The sequence below is a fragment of the Zonotrichia leucophrys genome, chromosome 23 (assembly GCF_028769735.1).
Source record: "Zonotrichia leucophrys gambelii isolate GWCS_2022_RI chromosome 23, RI_Zleu_2.0, whole genome shotgun sequence".
Classification (NCBI taxonomy): domain Eukaryota; kingdom Metazoa; phylum Chordata; class Aves; order Passeriformes; family Passerellidae; genus Zonotrichia; species Zonotrichia leucophrys.
In genome coordinates this window covers 7,620,926-7,639,027 of record NC_088192.1, presented here as the reverse complement: position 1 = coordinate 7,639,027, position 18,102 = coordinate 7,620,926, and the positions used below count along the sequence as shown (strand labels likewise).

The 18,102-nt window shown below is 49.4% G+C and overlaps 1 protein-coding gene across 11 annotated transcripts; it reads right to left on the bottom strand.

Moving 5' to 3' along the window:
* Positions 1-797: 797 nt before the first annotated feature.
* On the bottom strand, positions 798-17,853 carry LOC135457085 (serine/threonine-protein kinase PAK 3-like). Of its 11 annotated transcripts, none has more exons than XR_010442660.1 (7): positions 17,634-17,853; positions 15,466-15,532; positions 14,731-14,779; positions 13,037-13,154; positions 12,236-12,335; positions 10,178-10,315; positions 798-1,977 (listed from the first exon to the last, which is right to left on the bottom strand). XR_010442660.1 is itself a non-coding variant. In XM_064731433.1 (7 exons), exons 4-7 carry the CDS (start codon positions 13,864-13,866, stop codon positions 10,242-10,244), a joined length of 342 nt encoding a protein of 113 aa, XP_064587503.1. In that variant the 5' UTR covers positions 13,867-13,928; positions 14,731-14,779; positions 15,466-15,532; positions 17,634-17,853; the 3' UTR covers positions 4,677-10,241. The 11 variants fall into 11 exon arrangements, 3 of the variants coding, with proteins under 3 accessions (XP_064587503.1, XP_064587506.1, XP_064587505.1); XR_010442658.1 differs by lacking the exon at positions 15,466-15,532 and adding an exon at positions 13,817-13,928; XR_010442657.1 differs by lacking the exons at positions 798-1,977; positions 15,466-15,532 and adding exons at positions 2,078-2,643; positions 13,817-13,928.
* Between the last annotated feature and the right edge of the window lie 249 nt (positions 17,854-18,102).

The following is an 18,102-nucleotide window of genomic DNA, read 5'->3' as shown; positions in this document are numbered from 1 at the left end:
GAGTGGCCTTCCAGATTCCAAGATCAGCCAGACCTGTCAGGTGACCCCTGGGAGGCCAAGGCAGCCACACCTATTTCATGTTCCCTTGATTCCACAGGGCCCTGCAGTGTCACAATATCTCCTTGCTTCCGTGAGGCCTTGCAGTGCCACAATGGTTCTCTTACTTCCATGATGCCCTCAGGTGTTAAATTGGCCCCTTGATCACACAAGTCCTTAAGGATCTTAATGGTCTCCCTGGTTCCACAAGGCCCCACAGTGTCACAATGGTCTATTTGTTCCATGAAGCCTTGCTGTTTCCAATGCCCTCCCCAATGGTTCCACAATTTCCCATAGTGTCACAATGGCCCTTTCCTTCCATGAGGCCCCACAGTGTCACAAGGGTCTCCATGATTCCAAGGGGCCTTGCAATGCTCTCCATGGATCCACGGTGCCTTGCAGGATCACAATGGCCCTTTGGCTCCACAAGGCCCTGAAGTGCAGCAATGGCCTCTTGGCTCCACAAAGCTCCACTGCTTCACATTGGCCCCTTGGTACCATGCAGCCCAACAGAACCGCAAAGATGTCCTTGGTTCCACGAGGCCCCACAGTGTCACAGTGTCACAATGGCCCCTTGGATCCATGGTACCCTGCAGAGTCACAATGTTCTCCTTGGTTCCAGAAGTTCCTACAGTGTAACAGGTTCCACAAGGGCCTGCAGTGTCACCATGGCCCATTGGTTCCACAATGCTCCCCAGTGTCACAATGGTCTCCATAGTGCTATGTTTGCCCAAATATCCCATCAAAAAAACCAAACTACATTTAAGGTAGCAACAATTTTAATTGAATAGTTTAGAAAATATATAAATAAGGGATAATTTGGTTCAAATAATAGCGCATAAGCAAAAACAACTGCGGGGTACGGAGGGCAGGGTTCTAGACCCTTGCCACTTCACGTACAAGCTTGCCAAGTGAAAGTCACCCCTTATATGCCATGTGTCAATGCCATCTCCTCCCATTTTCAGTTAGTCACTTTTCTGTCTCCGCCTTCATTACCATCTTTACCACGCATGCGCCACCACTCGGTTTGGTGGTCGCACAAGTCTTTGGGGGTCGTCACTGACGAAGGCCCTGTAGTCTTCTTCGTTGTCCTTTAATTCCCCTTTGGGTTACACATGCGCACCAAGCCAGTACAATGTAAGCCAAGACTAACATATCACTGCATCTACATATCAAAGCAATAAGTCCCTTATAATTAGCATTTTCTTGGACCCAACCAGGTTCTTGTTCATTTTTAGCAACTGTATCTTCAGCTTCTTTCCTGTAGTCATTGAGAACATCTGCCATCTGCTGGGAAGAGGGGGGGGAGCCCCTGCTCTCCGTCTCTTCTTTGGCATTACACCTTTTAAAATATTTATTATTATCAAATATTAATTACTGTATCAATATTGATTACTGTTTCAATTTTTATCAGCATGAATCATTCCTATTTATCACAATAGGAAGGAAACAAGTGAATACCAGTGGTGCAGGGATATAGGTGGCATTTGAGTCATAGTAAAATATATGTATTGTATAGGTGGCCTTGCCCCGATAAGTCCCGCATGTTCTAATGGGGCTAATTCCGAGGTGCCCATGGCTCTCCACATCAGCGCAGCGGCTCTGTGGGACCAGAGCTGTGCGTCAGTATCGTGCCCCGTGCAGCTGCAGCAAGCTCAGGAAACAGAGGGGCCCGAGGGTGCCGGTGCTCTTTGCCTGTCTGGCAGAGCCCGCTGGACAGGCTGTACAGGGCAAGAGGCCCTCCGGGCCAGCGAGCACCGAGCTCTCGAGGCAGTTTTGCCCCGTACCCGTCACACGTTGGGGCACAGCGCAGGAGGCTCATCACCACGGGGGCAGGGTGTTCTTCAGTCAGGCTGACAATGGCCATTTGCAGCCCGGTGTCCACAGATTCACAGGACGTGAGTCTCTGCAGCATGGCACTCACCACAAGGAACCTTGCACCTGGAGGAAGCGGCAAGGGAGGACTTGGAGTGCTGTCCAAGGGAGCAACTTGCGCAGCTTCCCCCAAGAAGTGCTTGCCTTCCCAGCCCACTGTGATGGGGCTGAGGGGGGCCAGCGGACATGGCTTGAGGGGCTGTGTGATCCTGGGAGGCCTTCAGCCCTGGCCCCAGGCTGCTGCAGAGAATAAAAACCCTTCTGGAAAAACTCCAGAGTAGGTCTAGGACTGACAGTGAGCGTGGGCATGGCCACAGTCTCTGGGATGCCCTGTGGGATGGTGTTGGTGGTGGCCATGCCCTCTGTCAGGGCCATGTCAGCCTCCTCCCAGCCCTCATCCATTTCCCAGTCAGAGCGGTGGCCAGGTCAGAGGACACTGTGCTGGCAGCAGCCTCTGCCGGCAGCTCACTGGGCCTGGATTCAGGCTGGGCTGTGCCCTCAGGTGTGGGGCCGCTGGTGTTTTTGTGCTGAAGGCACAGGAACCTCCACAGTGTCTGCAGCAGAAGGACAGGCGGGAAGGGAGGGATGTTCCATGGTCTGCTCCAAGCGCGGGGCTTGGCTGGGCAGTGCCAGCAGGCCCAGCCCAGGTGGGGATGGCCTCAGGTACCTGCGCTGCTCGGTGGAAGCGGCCACGGATGGGCTCCTGCTCTTGAGTCTGGTCCTTGACCGCATCTGGCAAAGAGAGAGCTCAGCCAGAGCTGAGGGGCTGCGGGAGAGGCCGGAGAACACAGCCCAGCCCTGCGCTCCCCAGGCAGGGACAGCCCCCCAGGAGCCCCGGGGATGGAGCACGGCCATCGGTGGGGGCAGCCCCGGCCTCTGTCCCATCCCATCCATGGGCGTGTCCGCTGGGATGGGATGGGATGGGATGGGATGGGATGGGATGGGATGGGATGGGATGGGATGGGATGGGATGGGATGGGATGGGATGGGGCCAGGATGGCTGCAGGCACTGGCCCTCCAGCCCAGCTCCACCACTCACCGTCCTGCAGTGGCTGCAACTACTGCAGCTGTGCAGGCTGCTGCACTGGGGCAGCTGCAGGGCCTTTGCTTTTCTTGCCCCGAAGCCTCTTGAACAGGCTGAGCAGTCTGCCTGCCATCCTGCTGTCTGACCTCAAGGGCGCCTTTGAGACAGATGCCTCGGCAAAGGCCCGAGTCAGCGAGTGCTGCAGTCGTGCCTTGCAGGCACCTGCAACAGAGGAGCCTCAGGAAAGCTACAGGACAGCAAGTCCTGCACTCAAGGTCTCCTGCCACAATGACAGGAGACTCCTGGTGAATGATGGAGGTTCCCACAGCCTGGCCACGAGGGCACCGGCTGCAGGGATGGAAGATGCCTCGGAAAAGCTCCAGGTCAGCAATCAGTGAGCCGGCTGTGTGGGGACACCTCACAGCACCGCTCTGTCACCTCCTGTCCTGTCACGTGCATTGAGCACTGTGGCATTGCCTCATCACTGCCAGCACCCATGTCACCATGTGTCACAAAGGGTCCTGTTCCATTCTGTTCCATGGTAACCGTGCTGCGCCGTGTCAGCAAGGGCTGTTGGAGACGCTGCCAACTGCCCTGGGGGCACCCCCCCCCCCAAAATGCCTCTGATTGGAAGAAATCCATTGCCCCAAGTGTCTAAGACAGCCTTGGACACACCAAGCCCAGCCAAATGCTCAGGGAAGGACTCTCCACGGTGCCCAGCCCGCACAGCCTAGCTGGGTGCTGGCTCTGGAACAGAGCAGCCTCCAGCAAGCACAGGGCAAACGCATCTTGCCAAGAGTTAAAACACAGCAGATAGGGAAGGTGTCATGAATGTGTGCATCAAGGCCTTTGAATTCACAGCTCCCCAAGAGAGCTTTGGAGCACTCGGCTGGACAAACAGGATCTGGCTCAGACCTGTGCTCAAAGGTGGGCAACAAACCCTGCTACAGGTGCTTGGCTTGGTCTCTGCAGGCCCAGGCAGATGCCCAAGCTGCTCTTCACATCCTTGCCCTGCCCCTCTGCCAAGTGCATGGGGCCTCAAGGACTGAAGGAAACACAGGGAGTCAAATGGAGACACTTGCACCTGTCTCACTGGGGGCTCCTGGGAAAGCAGTTTCCTTGGGAATCAAGCCCCTCTCTTCCGGGGGCACTTCCCCAAATGTGTACATTTCCTGGGCAACACCAACACACTCTTAAGTGTGGGGTGCGGAAGTTCATGGACATCACACCATGACCAATATGATCCAGTGAAGCTAAATTTATTATTCCTAAAAAGACTCTATTTATAATAAATCTCTACTGTCCACGCGTCTCTAGCTAATACATGATTGGTTAATCCTAACTGTTCACACAACTAAAATAGAATGCTGATTGGATTACCTAATTTTTCAGGCATCTTGCTGGGGTTGTCTGGCCTACCCATGGCTCACTTTCCCAAGCTTGCTGACAAACTTACTGAGTCCTGATGACTCTTCTTCTTGTATCTTTTTCAAGGATATACCGACCCCATTTCTGATTATGTCCATAATTCATTCTTTGTGAATGTGTTCATTGTCCATTATTACAAGCAGGCTGGATTCAGTGCATTGGCTAAATATGGCCCTGGTCTTGTCAGAACTCCTCAACCTGCAAAATATCTTCAACAGTTCCCCACTTTTTTTTTGCACAAGCCAGACTGATTTAAAAGCATGGTCCATTACTTTTTGCACACAGCACAGTAAGCAAGGCACTATAAGCAGAATTGAAAAAAGAATAAAAATACAATAATACGTAGAATTATTTATTAATTACATAGCCAAGAATACCTAATACAGGCAATAATACATAATGCCAAAGCATACAAAGTCCTTGAGACAGCCTGTTATTCCCCAGGATTTTAGCCACTCATCAAAAGAATTCTAAACAACTGTCAGCTTTTTCACATTCTCCTTAAGCAATGACAGTTTCTTGTGAATAGATTCAGAGTGGTCAGAGAGATTCATGCAACACATCCCTTCAAAATCTTCACACCCATCTCCTTGTGCTAGCAACAAAAAATCTATAGCAGCCCTATCCTGTAACACAGCGTGGTGTATGCTACTGACATCAGTGGTAAGCTCATACAGTATTGCAGATCTAATGTTAATTTGTTTTCCTGTCCAACAGGCCAATTATTTGAATTATGTAAGGGCCTTTGATGAAGCTAATCCTGGTGTAAAAAGTGATGCCAATTTAACCGAAGGCCAATTCCACAATTCTACATTATCGTTGCAGTCGGAGCCTAATGGATGCACACTACGTTTTGGACATTGGAATTTGTGCCTGATGTCAAGCATCTGTTGAATGCTAGGGGCAAAATGTGTCAATTTCCCAAAATAGCATGGTCCTCCTAATGCTTTCCGAGGAATTGCAGGCCAAGCTTTATCTCCACAAAAGAGAAACGAAAGTAGAAAAAAGTTATTGTAGAAGTTTTTGTAGAAGGGACTTTTCTCTCAAATGATGGAGAAGCTTTTCCTGTAGTAACTAATGCTGCAAGTAGAGTTTGAAAACCTTTCAATTGGAAGATTTTAGGAAACTTGAGAGCTGCAATTTCACAATTTGGTTGAAAATCTCAACTTGCACTGTCACTTCTGCAGTATATTTTTCCATCTAACATGTTAATTCCAGCTGATGTGCATACCCTAATAAGATTTATAATGCCACCCCATTAGCAGGTGATGTGTCATAAAAGCTGGGAGGACAAGTGTGGTCAAGAAGCAGCAAGACCGAGAGTGCAGGGTGCTCCTCTGTATGGTTTAACAGCACAACAGTTCCTTGGCAAGGGGCCCTGGGCTACTGCCACTGCCCAGGCTGGGAGCATTGATCAAGTCTTACAGATGAGCCAACAACTAGCATATAATGCTATCCTTGCACTTCCAGATAAGTTACACACTATGTCTTTTACACAGATTTGTCAAAGAAAAAATGAAGGCTTTGATAAATTTGTAGACAAATTGCATGAAGCTATCTACAATCATTCTGATTTAAATTCAGACACAAAGATACAATTGTAGAGACTTTGGGATCATTACTCCATTCAAAATAGCTTTCCCTTCAGTCACAAGAGGCTTCCATCTCTTCCGAAAATTGCCTGCTGAAACTCTTCTGCTCCCTTTCAAATGAGTTCACTACTCCAGCATAACCCTTGAAGCATGGACAGATGACTCTTCAACTAATTATAGTAGAAAAGAAGGGTATTTATTGCAGCCCTGGTCACATGTGAACTAGTTTCCAAAGACACGTGCAAGGAGTTGCAGACTCCTGCTCTCTAATTCTACAGAAAAGGTTTTATATTAGATTTCTAAGGACACGTAATACGTAATTATCACCTGCCTGCTTCGTGTTTTTATCAGCTGAATATCTATTACAGCTGTGCAATTGTATTCCCTTAACTGGGTTGATGGGATTTTGAAATGAGGAAGTGGTTGTATGGGAGGAAGAAAGCCATCTTCCTCATGGTGAACTCTTCTCCCATGGCCAGCTGGCAAGACCTTTTGACCTGCTGCTCATGGTCCAAGCCTCTCCTAACTGTTCAATTATTCTTAAGGCAAGGTATTTCTATGGTCTCTGCTTCTTCACAATTGCTTTCTCAACCCCTGGCACTCCTAGCTTTATGTTCCTAATATATTTGGTACTCTTTAACTAAGGGACATGATTTCTGCTAGCTGTATTACTAACTTAGCTTCTTACCTCATTTGAAAATCTTAACTAAAACATGCAATCTTCTACTTTCTCAATTCTATTCCCAGCTGGCCCCTCGACTCATCTGCATTTTCAGTTATCCTAATTACATTTTCAGCTAACCCCTCGACTCAGGCACATCCCTGACTGCCTCTCTCCCAGCAGCTCAGAGCTGCATTGCACAGCCCTTGCTTTGCGCCAGAGAGCACAAAGCAGGCTGGCCTGGTGGGCCTGAATATTTCTGCCAAACACTCTGCATCTCACACCTTTGCTCTGGCTCAGTGCAGAACTGCAGGATTGCAGACGCTTCCTTCCAGAGCTGCGTGAGGCGCTGGCTCCTGCAGATGGGCCCTGCCAAGCTGTCCCTGCCTCACGCTGGCCTCGCTTCCCTGGCACAAGTGCCGGGCCTGAAGGAGCTGCCCTGTGCTCCAGCCTGCCGAGCAGCCCGGCTCCCTGTCCCAGCGCCCAGAGTGCTGCACCCACTGCTGACCTTTGCCAGGAGTTGCAGGGCAGCTGGCAGAAGAGGAGGAATCCTCAGCCAGCCCAGCGGCCCGCGGCTGCCCTTGGCCTTTCTCTGCTCCTGGGCACACTCCAGACGGCCAATGCCTCCAGGCCGGGCTGTGCCCAGCACGGCTGCGCTTCCCCTCGGCAGCAGCCAGCTGCCACCTGGGCTCTGAGAGCGGAGGATTCGCCCGCTGCCAGGAAGAGGCACCCAGGGCCCGGCTGCTGCCTCTTGCAGCTCCAAGGGCCTCCTTCCAGCCTGCCTCTGCCGGGGCTCAGGCTGCTCCGGCCTCTGCCGGGGCTCTGCTGGGGCTCCAGCCCAGCCAAGGCCGGGCCCGGTCTCACCTCACAGGCGCTGACAGCTCTGCACCACAGGAGACCTTCCCAAGCACCCTCTCTGATCTTTCTGCTTTCTCACTTGAGCAAGGCTCTCCTCCAGCCAAAGAGATTATTGCATTTAGGGGTACAAATCCAAGTGGCAGGAACCCCAGTGCTCTCCAGTCACAGCTGAAGGCCTGCATCTGCACAAGATGTTTGGGCTGCCTCATTCTTCCTTTGGTTTTGCCTTCAAATGCCATTGCCCTTTCTGCCTCAAGTAGAAATACCACAGCTGTGTCATAACCAGCCAGTGGGTCATATTCCAAAGGCAGTGTGGTCTGGAGAAGATGAATGAAAAGAGCCCTCCTCACTTATGAAATCATACAAAAGAAGACATATGTGTGACTTAGCACCAATAAAAAACAACTGATAATTCAGAAGGAAATGTTGAATTTTCTGAAGGGGTCAGAAGGAGGAGAATCTTCCAAATTAGTTGATGTTTCAGAAACTTTAATTAATTACAACCCTAATCTATAATCCTATGCTACAAATCTCTTCAACAACCCTACTCTACAATCCTACTCTAAATTGGTAACAGAGATAACATCTTGACATGATTGTTACGTTCTCATCCCCTAGGGTTAGGGTTAGGGTTTGGCTTAGGCTTAGGCTTAGGTTTAGGTTTAGGCTTAGGCTTAGGGTTGGGGTTAGGGTAAGGGCTAGGGATAGGGTAAGGGTTAGAGATAGGGACAGGGTTAGGGTTTGGCTTAGCATTTAAATTTAGGGTTAGGTATTAGGGTTAGGGTTTAGGGTTAGGGTTATTCTTCTTCTTCACTGAATTGATGAGTTGTGCCAGGATGAATGCTGGCTTGGCTGAAGTTACAAATGGATGCTGTCCACCGGAAAAAAAAATGCAATAAAGAACAGTGAACCATTACTTTCCGAGTTCAGTGCTTCAGAGACTCAATCAGGATACATCAAGTTCCTAGAAAGACCCAGAAAGAGGAGCAATGGGACCATGTGCTCCCCAGTCATCCCCAATGAGCAAGACTTTGCCATCATGGGCAAATGTGGCCCAGAATCCCACTTATCTGTTTATTGTGATGTCTTCATCACGCTGGGATTTTTGCCCTGCCAGTGCTCTAGAAATGGTGCTTTCTGTCCCTGGGTTATCTTCCTTTCAGGAAACCCCAATGGCTCACACAGGTCCCTGCCTTTGAAAGACACTGTGCTAATTCCCACAAGGACAGAAAGCAGTGTCTACCATTCCATGCCCATGTCCTCGTGTGCTGGATGGCACCTTCCTTCCCAGCAGGGCCAGCCCAGTGACACTGGGCCCTGCAGTTCCCTCTCTGCCACACAACCTGGCAGTAACCCTGGCACAGTTCCCGTCTGCTTGAGCGTGCCAGGCAGCAGATGGGGCTGGGACAAGTCCCTCCCAGCTGTCCCTGTTTGTGTGGCAGAAACCTCTAAGGGTGGGCTGGGGGGCACAAACCAGGGCCCCTCAGAGGCTCACAGTGAGCCCCCACAGCCCCTCCTGCCCACAGCCAAATCTCTGACTGCTCAGCTGGGACTGGCTTCCTTGGGTTCTTCCACCACCATTTCATGTCTCTGTACCCCGCATTGCTCTACTTCAATTCTTTTGCCATTAGATAAAACTGAACACCCCACCAAATCACAAAAGAGGGCAACTGTTGTAGAATTTTGCTCAGACATGGCTTGAAGGAAAAAAAGGCCATGAGGATATACAGCTGATGGAGAAGTAAAAGGCAGCTGTGAGGAGCAAATTCTCAGAGCCTGTTTCTGTAAATAACTAGGTTCTCAGGCACATTTCTATAAACAGCAGGGTTCTCAGGCAGTTTTCTCATAACCGGCGAACATTCTATCTTTGTCTGTTTTGGGAAAGTAAATGTGAGTTTTGAGAACCACTCATATCACGGTGAGAACACAGATCTTTGTTTCAATAAACAAACCACAGGTATTGAAAACAAAAGGAGGGGTTAGAGTTTGCTCTATAACCTATGATGAGCTCGGATTTTGCAATATGTATGAGTTTAATTAACACTGTTATAAAAAGTGAATGGTTGAATCAATAAAACGGAGCTCGATGCTGATCAATGAAGATGGGTTGTCTCCCTTCACTTCAATAGGCAACAGAAACAGTCAGAGGACAGAGCACCTCTCCTCTCAGGAAATGCGGAGAGAGGTGGAGTTATTCCATTTTGTGAAGAACAGGCCCCAGGGAGACTTTATTGCCACTTTCCAAGACTTCAGAGTGGCTTTGAAGAATGTGGAAGACATCTTTTTTAACAGGGCCAGTTACAATAGGATATGGACAAATATTTTTAAACAGAAAGGGCATCTAATCAGAGTAGGTCTATAAGGAAGAACTTGTTTACTCGGAGCATGGTGCCACCGTATCACAGCTTGCCCCAAGAGCTTGTAGGTGCCCCATCCCTGCAACCATTTCAGCTCCGGTGGCAAAGGGCTCTGAGCAACCTGATCTCTTTAAAGATGTCCCTGCTCATTGCAGGACACTTGCACCAGAGGACCTTTACAGGGCCCTGCCAGACCAGCCCAGTCTAGGATTCCTCACCATTTTCATTTGAAGAGTACCAAGAGTGGAGATGAGGAGGAAGGGGGCTCATCTGATGCCTTGGACTTGAGTGGAGGAGGAGCCCATCCCTCAGAGCCTGTTTCACCTGCAGCCCCTTCACATTTTACCTGCAGGAGCTCCTTGGCAGACCAGCGCTGCTCCTCGTCTCTCTGCAGGCAGCAGTTCAGGAAGTCACACAGCAAAGCTGAGAGGAGCTTGGGCTGCCACAGCTTTGAGGTCCCCATTGTGGCTATCAGGTGTTGAGCCTGGAAAAAAAAAAACCACAAGGCTCCACCCACTGCTTTCACATCTCTAAGTGCTCTCCCAGATCCCTTTGTTTAACCTCTGCTCTGCAGTGGCAGTTTCTACCCTGGCAGACACCCAGAGATGACTTTACCAACAAAAACCCAAACCCCGATGCAACCACAGCTTTTCCACCATCCCACAGATCTTGCCTCGGCAGCTGATTTCATTGACTGACCTAGTTAGTGGGAACTACATCACCACAAGCACATTTGCTTCTCTGAGGATTCACACCAGCTTGAGAGGCTTTTTGGAAGAGGGACTTTGCAATACAAATTTCAAGGATTAGTACAGGAAAGGCATCTCTGCAGTGCTTGTTGGTCCTTTAAGCACAGCTGCCATAGAACAAAACTCATCAAGCTTTTTGCGCTGTTCTTGAAAACAATGGGAATTACAAGGAAAGAAAGGAAATCCATCAGTTAATCCCCAGGTAAGGAAACAAACATTTACAATCTCATCTTCAATACAGACACATTAAGATGCCTGCACAAATGTATTGGGATGAAAATGCCTGCTTGGGCACACAGGAGACACCCGCAGCTCTGTCTCAGCAGTCTGAAAATTTCAGCTTCCCATTTTTCAGCAAAAGAGAAATTTTCATGGTCAGAAGAAGGAGAGGTGCCATCCCTATGGTCACCCTCTGCTCATTTGGCTACTCAAGTCAATGCATTAGTGGTAGACCCATCCCAGAAAGTGTCAGGAAACAAATGGGAGGTTTTGGCAGGCTCCAAATCACCAGGCTTCGGCTTGGTGACACAGAGAATGTTCCTTGGGCTAGGAGAGAAACACGGTCACTAAATGCAGTGCAGCAGCACTGCACAAGAAGCAGAAGAGACTCTGTGGCCTTTACACCCTCATGCCCAGGTTTCAGGCATGTTTCCCAGTGAGAAGCAACTGCACAGTGGGTTAGGTTCCTCTCTAAAGACCCCAGTTTTAGAAACTTTGTTGGGTTTGGGTTACATTCCTTCATTTATGGAAAGATAACAGAAGTTCTAAGATGCTTGTTTCCTGTTACTGGGGCCATCTCCACAGACAAAAGAACTGGAACCCCTTATAACCCAAAGGAAGGTGTTCCTAAGAATGGAGTTTGTTTGCATGTGGTAAGGCTTGAGTTACCCACCGATGCAAGCAAAACAAGAGCAGATGCTGATGTGTTGCAGGGATATTTGTAGGAGGGGACGTTGGTGGAAGTAGTTCCAGCAGATGGCAATGGGATTTTGTCCAACGGCACGCAGGACAGGGGACAGGTGAGAAAGACAGTGGGATCAGTGAGTATTTGCTCCTTACCGTGCCAGAACTTTTGCTCAAGTAAGGAGGTTCTTGTTCTATCATTTCAGTCCCCACAATTCCAAAAGACCATATGTCCACTTTGGGGCCATATGGTTGACCTGTCACCACTTCAGGCGCCATGCACCAAGGAGTCCCGGTTAGCGAGCACCGTCTGCTCTGCTCAGGGGTGAGCTGAGTAGCGAGGCCAAAATCAGCTGAGGAGAAAGCTAAATACTGGTTTTATTTGAATTCTGTTCAATTAGGAAAGCAAGCAAAAGAATTTCCCAGTAGAAGTTTGAAAATGTGCTGTTGAATCTCCTGGCATTGGCGACTTAAAAAGTCCCCCCATTTTTTACACGGCCTCTAGCAGTGGCTTTTGTTCTTTGGAAACTTTAGACTTGTAACTCCCTCCCTCTGGAAGGGACACACAGAGCAAGGCCACTCTTGACTGCTTGTGGCTCCTTCTACCTCTGTGCACGTTGCAACTGTGCCCTCAGCTCGCAGCAGGGGTCCCTGCACTGCCACCAGCACCATTTTTGGGGAGCTGGCTGTCCCTCCAAGCAGCCCCACACCCACATCCCTGGAATGCTGCACCTGACCAAGAATATACTGACCCAGCTTGACAGAACTGTCAGTTCTGAGAAGGATGTTGCGGCTCTTCACATCTTGATGGATCACATAGTTTGAATGAAGAAAATCCAGTCCTTGCAGGCACTGAGAGAGAAAAGAGAAAGTGGTGGGCAAAAATGAGTGATGTGATTTCATCACACAAGAAAGGAAACAAAGAATCTATAAGATTCCCTCTCTGGGGGAATGGGGAATAATGGCAGAGCAGTAATGGCCACTGAGAGAAAGGGCTTGCTGTTCCAACACCTACAGAGCAGGACCTTTCTGAGGAAAGGCATGTCAACTTTTGAAAGAGCAACAGCACCTGCTGTTGTAGGCTGTCCCCTGCAAACCAGCCAGGATGATTCCTGCTGCAGTGCATGTGCTCAGAAGCAAAGAGCATTCTGGCTGCACTCCTATCCTTTTTAGCTGAGGACTGAGAGAAATGGGTCTCTCTCTCTTTTCTTTGCTGACCATTTCAAATCCTGCCACGAGCACCTTTGCTTTTACAGGCAAGGAATGCAGTGAAGACAGACTCCAGGCAAACATTTAGAGAGGCAAGGTAGAGAACAGCAAATACAAATACAAGAGGGAGAGCAAGAATTCAACAGCAGGAGATAAGTGTACTGGCACTGAGTACAGGGAGTGCAGGGGCACTGGCAGGCCTTTCACTTGAGATGCTTTTAGTTGCCCATAGCATACCAGCAACACAGAAACAAAGCTTGGCCCAGGAAATCACTCCAGCTCTGAGCCCCTGTTTCCCAGACAATGCTGCCCAAGCCCTTGGAAACACAGCTGGGATTGCTGACCTCCCGACAGATGGCTGCCATCTCATCTTCAGACAGGCAGGTCTGGCTGATGACATCGCTCAGGATGCCTCCATCCATGTACTCCCTAAGCAGCAAGAGTTCCTTGCTCAGAAGGTAGCTGAAAGAAGGAAACGAGGGCATGGAGATGCACATGCATGGCTACGTTGAATTTTTGCTTCCAGGTTTCTTATTTCCAGATGCCTTTGTGACAAGGACAGAATCAAAGGAATAGATATTCCCTCTTGGCTGTGCATTGTTTGCAATCTGTGCAGTCTCAAAGAGAAAGACACAGCTGTGTAAAAGATGTCTTAGATGGGCAGCAAATGAAAAGTGCAGTTTAGAAACAGCCCAGATATAAAGTCTGTCAGGCATGGTGTTTCTGGAAATAAGTACCTAGTCTTCCTGGCATGCATAGCAATGGCAAAGAGGGGCAACAATCCAAGGGAAATCCACTTTAGGATGGTTCATCAGCACTTAAGGAACTTTAAAAAATCAATCCCAAATAAATGTGGAGGCAGTGAACTTCCAGGTTATTGAGTTAGGAAGTTACAGCAGATTCAGGTTTTGAATAATTTTGGAATAATTATCAAAGTAGGCGTGCCAGGGAAGACTCATGCAGACAAGATGCACTCTTTTCTCATCCATTGGAGATGAGTAGAGAAATATGAATAAATAAAAATTAACAGCTCTACTTTCTGCCACTGACCAAAGTGGGTTTTTAAACTCTTATGTTTGCTGTATGTAAACACACATCCATGGGATAAGACCATGACCTCTCACCTGTCTAAATAACTCACAACACTGGGACTCCTATACCTCTTCATGATCATTATTTCATTAAAGGTTAGCTCCTTCCTCCTCAGTCCTTGAAGATTTATTTTTTTATTGCCACCTAAAACGACATTGAAAATGAGTAACTTGAGCGGTTGGTGGCACGAGACTACAAGGCAGTGGAGAGAGTGATTTTTGCAATGACACAGCTGAGATGTGCAAAACTGCCTTGTGATTAGGCACTGCAGTAATTAGGAACTGACATTCCAACAGCCCATTTCTCTGCTCCCTTGGGAGCCAGTTACAGGACATGTGGGGCCACTGACATTTTGCCTTGTCCACTTGGTAACAGTGATGTCTCAACTATCACCCACAAACCTCTGACCACACTCTCTGCTGCTTTGTTTGGGACTCAGAAGAAGTAATCAATGCCTTAATACTCTGTTGATTCATCTTGTGATATGGGCAGGGCTTAGGGCTTTCAGGGACGCCTTGCAGATCTCTCCCTATGTGCAGTTCCCAAGTGCAGCACTGCAGGAGGCTAAGGAACTTTCAGATAACTTACCAGTAACTTTCAGATACCTTACCAGTAACTTTCAGATAGATTTGCTGGCAGCCAGAAATGAGAATTCAGGACTCTGAAGCTGTAGCCCCAAAAAGCAGTGAGGTGCTCGAAGGCACCACCTTTGTTTTAGCAATTGAGAGCGAGTGAGCACGTCCTTCTCTGAAAGGAACCGCTGCCCTCCGTGCCTTCCTTCTGGCAGCTCAAGAGGACAAAGTCCCAAATGTGTTTTGTGGGCTGGCACCAGTCTGTGCTTCTTGTGCCTTTTCAGCACAGCTCTGCCCAAAGCTCCAGCCACCGCTCTCACCAGAGGGGAAAGCCCTCGAGTGCAGCAGAGCCTGCAGGGGCTGTTGACATTTACCTCTCCTCCTGTGGCAGTGTCCAATGCTCTATAAACATCTCCAAAACTCCTAGAAACAAAACAGAAGCAGAGAAAGGAGAAGCCATTTAGATCTTGCAGTGAAAGCCAGCCCACACAAGAGATCTCTGCTGGAAGTGTCAAAACCTGCGGGATGCAGGAGAGCTCTGCCAGAAGGCAGATGATGCATTTTTCTCTCAAGTGCATGGGCACTGGGCCTGTTCGTAAAGCACTGGGGTTCAACTTCTAAAGGGAGTTTAGTCTTTCCTCTTGGGTTTCTCTGTCCAAACGTTGTGGTTCCTATCCTGACCACAGAGTGTTTCCTTCTTCAAACCAGGGGAAATAATTGTTCCTGGGAACTGCTATCTCACAGCTTTGATAGGGCGTAGGTTGCTCTTTCAGGCAAACAAGTTTCTTCTTTTTTCATTAGTGTGCCAGTATGATTTTGAGACATACAAAAAATGCTAAAGAAATTAACACAGAGCTGCCCCACACTTGAGAGACAAGGAGACCTTCCAGGTCCCATTCCTTGATGCAGGCAAGACTTTGGTAGCAAGGAGTATCTCTGACAATGCCTTCTGAGCCCACTCACAAATTCTGAGCAGCATTGAGAGATGGGACAATCTGTCCCCTGTGTGTGAACATCTTTGCAGCTGGCCTGACTTCACGCTGGATAGACATTCCACCCCAAAAACACCTGGCCCATGGTTGTGCAGGAGTAACTGCTGTTGGACTCACCCACTGCCAATATATCTCAGATGTGTGTATTTCATCAGGGGATTTTCAGTGGGGTTCACCATTCTCCCTGAGGAAAACAAAATGCAAGATGCTGACTTTAAAGCAGAGATCCCAGCTTCCAGGAGATACAAAAGGCAGCCCCAGTGCCTGGAGCTCTGAGCCCTTTGTGGTCAGCTGGGTAACAACGACCACAAGCAGGCAGACAGCTCTGCAGCACAAGTGGCCAGCACAGAGACTGATTTTGTACAGACCTTTGAAGAGTTCTCTTGACAGGAAACAAAGCACAGGGATGTGCAATCCCAGGAGAGAAGGACATCTTCCCCACCTTTCAGCAGTTTGCCAAAGGAATGCCTTCCCATTTGTAAACCAGAGCAGCTCAAGCTATAACTAATCCTGATGGGGCTTTCAGCATCAGTACCCTGACCTGTTTATGAGCAGGCTGAGCTCAAAGATGCCCCTCTCCCAGCTAAGGAAGGCTCCAGCCTCTGCAGTCCCTCCAGCCCTCAGGGACAGGGCAGCTGGCACAACAAGGCTGGCAAAGCCCAAACATGAGCACTGACAGTCACTGATGGGAAGAAGCCAGAGCCAGCCTGAGCCCCGGACAAGCTGTTGGCCCCATTCAGGGCACAACAGGATGGGCTTTGAGATCAGCCACACCGAGGTGCATATCAGTGCCTTTTTTGTCCCAACAGGTGATGGTAGACACAGAATCCACTGGGCTCTGGTCTCAGCCCTGTCACAGACTGTCACAGACATTCTTTCATAAAAATCCTTTCTTTTTGGAGTTTTCCTCTTCTGGGAAGCTGAGGCCCCAGAAAGAGAATGTAAAGAATAATTACCTGCTGATGTGGAATGCAATAGGTGCACCTGTGATTGGCTCATGTTCCATGTGTACAATTACGGGCCAATCACAGGATCAAGCTCGGGGACAGATTCACAGAGAGCTCTCTTGTTTTTAGATTCTTATTCTATTCTTAGCTTAGCAGCTTCTGAACTTTTCTCTGTATTCCTTTTAGTATAGTCATAATGTATTATATATCATAAAATAATAAATCCAGCCTTCTGATCATGAGACCAAGATTCTCGTCTATCTCTCTCACCCTGAGGAACCCTTGCAAAGCCATGTAACATTTGGTGGACCCCTCGTGTAAGGACAAATATTAATTTGATAAGACCAGAGGAGCAAATTGCTGCAGTGGGTAAAATCCTGTATGTGTAGCATTTGATGGTTGCTTTAGAAGTGACCACAAAAGTGGATTCAAGCCAGGAGCTGAAGAACTGAAGATTCTGATTTGGACAGAGTTCACAGCCAAGGCTGACCAGCAGTGAACCTGAAACCCCCCCAGGAAGATGTTTGAAAAGAGCAGCAGAACCATGGAGCTGGCCAGAGCTCGCTGGACTCTTTCAAAAGGTACTGTTGGCTTTTCCCTTTCTGATGAACCAGACTTTCATAGTTTGTGGCTGTTCATATGGGGAATGTCCCCTCTGGACGATGAGGTTCATTTCTCTGCTTCAGAGGAGAAACTTATTGCCCTCTGGCAAAAATGGGATGAAGACGATGGACTTTTCCTGTCAGAAACAGATCTCTATGAGTTGTTTCAATGGGAAAAGCTTTTTGGATTCTTTACTGATTTGCTATTTGCCTTGGATGTTTTCGTATGGGAGTGCATGGGCTCCTTTTTCTGATTCGTTTGGGGTCAGGGGTGCAGATTCTCTCCCATCTACCCAGCATTTAAGAAAGCTCTTTCCAGTTTTGAAGAGGAGAGCAGCTGTTTTTTCCTGGATTGCTAATTGCACAGGGCAAGTTCCGTTTCCTCCGTTCCCAGTGGGAGAAGACCTTTTGGAGGGGGATGAGATGCTGCTTCCCACCCCCCCTGCCCCCCGGAGGGGGGGGTGAAACTACGCCATGAGAAGAAGAATTTTTTTTTACTCTTTCTCTGGAGCGTGCGCAGATGGAGCGGTCTTTTGGCCCCCTTCTCTCTCTCCGGGGGGATGGGAGTGGGCGGTGCTGCCACAGCCGGCCTCTCGGACCCCGCCCCGTTCAGAGATGGGGGTGGTACCGATCCCTGAGGCCCCCCCGCCCCTGCCAGCGCTGCGGACACCTCCAAGACCCGCCCCGCCAGCCCGGCCGCCTCTCTGGGCCATCCCGCCTCCGCTGGTTTGCCTGCCTGCGCTGATGTTGCTAGCGATCCTCCGCCACCGCCCCTCCCGGCTGTTTCGCTGTTGTCCATGTGCATTCCGCCAGCGATTCCGTGGATGACCCCAGAGTCAGCGGCAGAAGACGGCGCCGACCCCGCGCCTTGCCTGCCGCCGCTTTCAGAGCCAAGGGCACAGCAGTGTCGTTTCCTGTAGCTGAGCCACTGTTGCTAGGCAACAAAGACGCGTCTGCAGCTTCCGGCTCATTAGAGGAGGAATCCTCTCCAGCCCCCTCGCCCCCCCTGCCGCTTCCACCGGCCTCCCCACTGCCTGAAGCCGAGACAGTCCCTGTTCCAGATGGTGCTGAAGACGGCACCGAACCCACAGGACCCTCGGAGCAGCCCGCAGCCGCTCCTACACCCAGCGTGATTTCCCCCCCGAGTGTTTCGGGTCATCCCAGGGCTGCCCCTGCAGCCCCTGTGGGGCGAGCTGGGACAGGGG